Source organism: Oryx dammah, unplaced genomic scaffold (assembly GCF_014754425.2).
Source record: "Oryx dammah isolate SB20612 unplaced genomic scaffold, SCBI_Odam_1.1 HiC_scaffold_10, whole genome shotgun sequence".
Lineage (NCBI taxonomy): Eukaryota > Metazoa > Chordata > Mammalia > Artiodactyla > Bovidae > Oryx > Oryx dammah.
Window position 1 is genome coordinate 72,228,152 of NW_024070194.1, and position 7,168 is coordinate 72,235,319.

Below are 7,168 nucleotides of genomic sequence, written 5' to 3' on the forward strand. Positions count from 1 at the left end.
CAGTAGGACCTTGTTGGTCCTCCATTTTAAATACAAAGGGGTTTATATGTTGATCCCAAACTCCTTAACTACCCTTTCCTCCCATCCTTCCCCACTGGCAACCGTAAGTTTGTTCTTTAAGTCTGCATTTTTTATTTTATTTTTGCCACACCACATGGCATGTGGGATCTTAGTTCCCCAACCAGCAATTGAGCTCATTGATCCTGCCTTGGAAACACGGGGTCTTAACCACTAGACTGCCAGTAATTGCCACTAGGCTGTCTGTAACCCCTTTTGTAGTCAAGAAAATGGAGGTTCCTCAAGGTTAGGACCTTATGCAAGCACATGCATAGCTCGGAAATGGCAGCACAAGCTGTGCAGCCCACGGTCTTCCTGGGTGCCCTGGACTCTGCTTTCATCACCCAGCTTTTCTGAGCCACCAATTCCACACATCCTTTAAAAAAGATTTCAAGTTTTTGCCTGCCAGCACCCCCCATGCTCTGACTGTTCTCACCTTCACGGGCTTTCTGTACTGGCCTCATCCTGAAGTGGTACCCATTTTTTTGGAAAAAAAAAAATTAACTTTATATTTACAACTAAAAATTTTTTAAAAATTTATTTGGCTGCACTGGGTCTTAGCTGTGGCATGAGGAATCTTTTTTAGTTGAGATCTATGCGATTTATGTGAGCTCAGTTCCCTGAGCAGGGCTCAAACCTGGGCCTCTTGCATTAGGAGCATGGAGTCTTAGCCTCTGGACCACCAGGGAAGTCCCTCCCTTGCACTGGTACCCACTGCCCTGCCCTAGGCCGTCTCCCACTCTCCCTAAGTGGGCTCGTGGAACCGACTTGTCTGTGCTACCCATGTCCAAGTCTCATCTTATTTTGTTATCCTTCCATAAATCTTGTGAATTAAATGTGTATGCTTTTTTCCTGTTTTACCTGTCCTACAACAGGTTTAACTCTTAGGTCCAGCCACAGAGTAGAGGAGTAGAAGGAAGTTTTTCCCTTCCTAGGATGTGTCCATGAATCCCCGAGGGCCTTGTTAAGAGGCAGGTTTTGATGCAGAAGGTCTGCGGTGGGCCCTGAGACTCCACTTTCTAACTAGCTCCCAGGTGAGGCCCTCCCCCCACTGGTCCAGGGATGACTTTTTGCTTTCCCAGGGCCTCGATGGTATTTGAAGTTCCTGCAAGAGTCTTCGTTCTTTCCTAGCAAGTGAGCCCCCAGGAGATTTGAATCAGTCAATGAGCTCTGAAGTTCTAGATGAGACCAGTCCTGAGGGTAGGAGCAGATTTGGGCCCGGAGGGAGCCTACAGCTGGAAGCCCTGTACCTGAGGAGTGAGGCTGGATGCCTGAGCCTGGGCAGATGGGGGTTCTGGGTAGACTGAAGGCACAGTGGGGGTGTTGGATGTCTTGAGAGGTGATGGGGTATCTGGAATCAGGGGAGGCCAGCAAGTAACAGGCAGATAGAAACAGAGGTTAGGTAAATGCCTCTTACCTTAAAATTGTGTTGAGAGATCTAGATGCTGCCTGAAATATTTTAGGAATAAAGTGAGAGAAAAAAAGAAGAAAAAGGTAGGTTTGGGTTTAAGAGGCTTTTTCTTGGGGGGATACCATTTTATTTGACTGACGTCCATAAGAGTTTGGCAAAAACATATTCACCCAAAGTCACAGTGGACACAGCTGTAAAATGACCCTGGGGTCCAAGTCTCCAACCTGTCCTAAAAATCCTCCTCTCTAGGCTTGTGGAATGATCAGACTCCAGAAAACGGGAACAAATCTCATTCCCAACTCTCACCTCCCAGACTTTCTATTCCTCAAGTTGAAAGTGTTTTTAAACATTTTTAACTCAGAAATTGTGAAAATTTTGAGTGTACACAGGCATTTTAATTACATGTAAACAAACAAACAAAAGCTCATGACTACATCAAAAGAATTACATTAGTAACACACAACCAAAGCTGATTTCCAGTTAACTGTGGAAAAACTTGTGAGTCCATCAGAATCACCAAACCTGTATCCTCTCACCAAATCTCTTAACATATTACCCTCGACTTAGGGAAGAGGATATTCAAAGTTGAAATAAAAATGGACAAAATAACCCACAGACTTTTTAAAAATTTTTTGATTTGAAGCTCGATAATATCCAGTAATAGCACATAATAAGGGGAAATTATTATATCACAAATATTTCATAAAGTACCCCACCACTTAAACTAATTTAAAAATTAAAAGTTTAAAATTATTTAAACTCTATTAAAATGTATTGAAATTAAACTTTTACATTATTTAAAATTTGGGGAGAGGTAAATTTATTGTTTAGAAGGTAAAGTTATCCAACTGAAATAATTTGTGAGACATTTTTTAAAAAGAAATTTAGAAGCATAGTCCAAACAGTTCTTTTTCTCCTCCAGCAGCTTCACACCCCAAAGGCATCAAATATTATGTCCACTGGGGTACATTATAATACTGCAGTTGGCCAGAGAGACTAGGAGAAGACATCATGTCCAAAAAAAAGAATCATGACCTTAAGTTTATTCAAGGATCCAGAGAGCTGGGAAGAATTACTGTTTAGAAATAACTATAAATGAACCATCTTCTATTTGATCCCTTTGTAAGAGAAGGCTCTAGGCTGAAAAAATAATTCTCTGCTTTCAACTCACCCATTTGAGGCAAACATCATCTGGTTCCAGGTAGTCTGGAAGACCAGACCAGGAGAACATTCCCCTTCCCATTCTCTTTTCCTTCTTCCTCCTTCACCCTCTCCTCTCCCCTCCCCTTTATCTGTCATCTCCAGGCCCAAGTCAGACCCTTGAAACAAAAGTCAGAAAATAGGGACAGGTTTTTTTTTTTTTTTCCTTTATTTCTGAAGTTTGCTTTCTATCGGTGAATTTGTCCAACTTCTTACTCACAGAAGAAGTCAACATCCTAGGGGAAAAAAAAAAAAAAACGAAAAAAGACTGAGCTGAGCATGCAGGACCAAAAAAATAGATGTAGATCCTTTATTTAAGATCATACATAATCAAAGGGAAATTTGGAGTTAAAATAAGTAAAGCTTGAACCCCGAGAGTATGACCCAAGTTTTACTTTCACTCAAAAACTACTTAAAATGAAAACTCTCAAATACACTTTTAATTTATGATTCTTTGACACATTCAAGTTCAATGCTAAGACATGATGACAAATGAGTTGCATTTGTGTAGGTTGGTCAATGTTTTAAAGTTTTTTTGTATAGCGATTAGCTCCAGAAGAATTATTTAAAAATAATCACCTTGCAAAATCACTCAGAAAGGATCTTTTATTTCTGTTCTGGTTATACAAGACCCCAGGGCATTAGGAAAAGTACAATTCTTTTTCATACATAAGTAGAGTCTCTCTATCACAAAAACAGGCATTCAAATTTTTTCCAGAATGTTTTGATTTTATTAAATAAATAATAAATACAGGTGCTGATATTTTTCTCAGACCAAGTGTTTAGTTGATAAGTGAGCCTGTCAGTAAGACTCAGTTAATACTATTTTGGCTTCTTTCTTTGTGACGTGGAGTCATTTCCAGGATAACTTACAACTAAAACACTTTCTCCAGTGACAGAGAGTTCACTAACTTTTCAACATTGATAGTAGGTATAAATGCTCTCCCAAGTCTCGTTGTCTAGAGATGCCACCCTTGGAAGTGAGGAGCTTTACTCGACGCAGCTTGTAAGTTGCATGATGCATCTTTTTACGCCTGCCTACATCTACATTCTGAGTCCTTCTCTCCCTTCTCCCCAGCCCCAGAGACGCTTACCGTGGTAGGAACTTCCTTGGTGGCTTCTTGGTACACATGTTGTTCCTGGACCAAGTTGCTGGGAAAATAACCCACGGTTCCCATTTCATCCTCAGACTGATTGGCATAGACCTGAGTGCCCAGAAATGTAACAGAGAGGGGAAAGTGGACGTGATACTCTTTTAGAAACCCTCAGGCATCGTCTTTGTTGTCCATGGGAATCATATAACTACCAATGCCTTGCTTCTCAGTCTGGATTCTGGGGGGCACAGACCCACATCTGAAGTTCACTCACAGCAACTAAGTCAACCCACAGAAACTGTGTGTCTGTTCTTTTGTGGCCCACTCTTACTGGTCTGCCTACTTTAACATTTCATTGTGCAATCTGTGAGCTGCCCAGAGATCTTTTTTGGAACCCATAAATGAAGTCTGTATCTTTTTTTTTTTAAGTAAATAGACACTGTTATTTTAAAGAACTTTTAAAGGACTCTCCCCATTTTTAAAAATTCAAGTGAACAGATTCTTGAGTGCATTTCAGATTTAATTCTTCGTTACTTGAGAATATATCTCTGGAGCTGGAGCTGCGGTGGAGGACAGTAAATCAGTTCAGCTTCATCCCTCCCCAGGGCCCACCCCTGCGTGTTTTAACTGAAGAAAGCAGATTCTTTGGAGTGAAAGAGGGTGCTAAAGTTTCCTTAAAAATATTGAAATGTAGCCTGACTGCCAGCACACGTGCCTTTTACTTGGCAAATCCACTCAAGTATTTTTGAATAAGGTTCAAACTCTTTGGGATGTTCATGCCCCCATGTGTTCGACTATATTTTCTTGCCAAAACAGCAGATAAACCTACATGGGGTTTTGTGATGAAGTTTTCCTTGTTTCTTTAAAATGCAATAAAAGCAAATATACATGAAGTTTTGCATAGCCACAGCTCCTCTATTGTTCTTAACAGCTAGTTTTAAATATTAAAAGGCATCGAAGGTAGGTAACAGAGGAAAAGGTAAGGGCAACATATATCAAGATATTTTATGTATTTTAAATAATCTCATCTTACGCTGCCAGCCCAGAATTCTCCAGCTTCATTTTCCTTTACCAGCTTTGAGTAAACATAGATCCGCTGCCCTTTTTTAACGTTAATGAATCTACAGTCTGGAGCATTGTAATCTTCTTGAGCTCTGGCCAGAGAAATAGTATCTGGAAGAAAAAACCATGAAATAGTATCTAGAAGAAGAAAGCATTGACTCCTGTGTTTTATAACAGTAAAAACCGCAGAGCATATCAGAAGACTAGGAAATCACAGTGACTAACACCTCCTGGTTTATAGCTCACATTCAATTTCAGAAGATAACTAAGGTTATTAAAGCAGCATCCAACAGAATCTTAGCCAAGTGAATTCTTCATGCTGAGACACAAAAGGCACAGACCGGGAGAAACGACGCTAATCGCATGCACATTAGAGAAGATTCACTTCCAAATACAATTAGATTCTATGCTATTAGTGGATATTTTTTTTTCAATTATATAATAGAAAGGTAATAAAAGGCATAAAAAGTCCTTACAGACACACTCATCATCTGCACACAGCTTCTTGGAAGCAAGTCTGTCCATAAACATTCCATGCACGGCACATATGGCCACAAGACCTGGGAGGAAAAGTAACAACAGTCTTGCCATCTTCCTCTTTTGCTGTTTTTGCTTTCGCCCTTTGAGTGGAAGTGGAGACTGACTTCAGTGCTTCCTGTCTTTTATGTGAGAGCCAGACATCTGGGCGAGTCCCCTGCAGCCAATGGGGAGGTGGCTACCCTTGCCTCGGCCTTCATAGCAGTGACTGGGCTCTAGGGGTTATTTAGCATCGGATTTTCTAAAGAGACTCAAACGCTGTGTCTTTTTTTACACACAACTGCTATCCAAACACTTTATTTTATACTGAAGTATACCTGATTAACAATGTTGTGATAGCTTCAGGTGGACAACAAAGGGACTCAGTCAGACATATGCATGGATCCATTCTCTCCCAAACTCCTCTCCCATCCAGGCTGCCACATAACATTGAGCAGAGTTCTCTGCGCTACATACAGTACGTCCTTGTTGGTTACCCATTTTGAATTCATTCTCGAAGTCCATAGAGCTATATCTTTTTTTGTAAATAAGCTCATTTGTACAATTTCGTTTTAGATCCTTCATATAAGTGATGTCATACAATATTTCTCCTTCTCTGTCTGACATACTTTCAGTATGACAATCCTCCACCCTTGTTAGAGTCACTTTTGCAGTGGTTTATTGCATCAGGAAGACATTGTTGAAAGAACTATGAGAATTTTAAGTTATTTGAAAAATGTTTTTAGTTCACACACCATATTCTTTCAATGTATGAGAAGATGTACTAACCGTAGAAAACTGTTGAAAATGTGATATCTATATCCTTAATACAAATACTTTTGATTAAACATCTAATAACATCTGGATTTATATAATAGATAAGTAGAGAATGCTTACACTGACAAATCATTCATGATGGGATCCTTCGGAGGCATGTGTATCAGGTCAGACGTGGATTGTAACGTGTTTAAGATTCATGTCAATCTATGCCAAAACCAATACAGAATTGTAAAGTAAAAATTAAAAATAAATAAATAAATAAAGTTAAAAAAAATAAAATAAAATAAAGTACAACAGTGAAGCACATGCAGAAAAAAATAAAAAATAAAAAATAAACAGTATTGCTTTGAATTCAATGTTAATAAAACAAGTTTCCTAGGGAAAAAAAGTTATATAACTACTTAAGTATAATTTTTGAATGACTGTTTTTGCTTCAAATCAATTATTCATAAAAAGATAAATCAATTTTATCAAATAAATGAAAATATTAAAAGAAAAAAAAAAATAAGACCCTAGCAATGCGGGGAGGTGAGGTAGGTGGTTTGGGAAAATGGAACTGGCTTTTTTCTGCTTCCTGTCTTGGACATTTTTGAAATTCCGTCTCCATTGTGCATGGCTAATAGAGAAGGGAGTAAAGCTGGAGGTTTGTGTTTCTCCTTGAACCCCTCATCCCTGCCTGGCCTACTTCCAGGCATCTTTCCTATGGGAAGAGAGGCACCGGTACAACTCATCAAAGCTGAAGCACTAATACCTGGCTCCATCTATTCAACAGCTCCTTCCTGAGCGCCTATGTGCCAGGCACTGTTGTAGGCACTAGTGACAGAGTGAATTTAGAAAGACTCAGGCCCTAGGGTTTACTGTGGAGAGAAAGACACACTCGGCTGCTGCTTGTTAGAGGGTGTTTGGGGCCACTTCTCTCTCTTAAAGTGCCCTCTCCCCCATTATTTCCATTTTTTTTTTTTGGCTGCACCATACAGTTTGTGCCATCTTAGTACCCTGATCAGAGATCAAACCTGCACCCTCAGCAGTGAAAGCCTTGAATCTCTAA

The 7,168-nt window shown here is 39.7% G+C and overlaps 1 protein-coding gene across 1 annotated transcript; it reads right to left on the reverse strand.

Moving 5' to 3' along the window:
* Positions 1–2,826: 2,826 nt before the first annotated feature.
* OTOR (otoraplin) lies at positions 2,827–5,488 on the reverse strand. The gene is made up of 4 exons (XM_040248272.1): positions 5,301–5,488; positions 4,796–4,935; positions 3,763–3,873; positions 2,827–2,904 (listed from the first exon to the last, which is right to left on the reverse strand). The coding sequence occupies exons 1-4, from the start codon at positions 5,413–5,415 to the stop codon at positions 2,881–2,883; spliced, it is 390 nt and encodes a 129-aa protein (XP_040104206.1). The 5' UTR covers positions 5,416–5,488; the 3' UTR covers positions 2,827–2,880.
* Between the last annotated feature and the right edge of the window lie 1,680 nt (positions 5,489–7,168).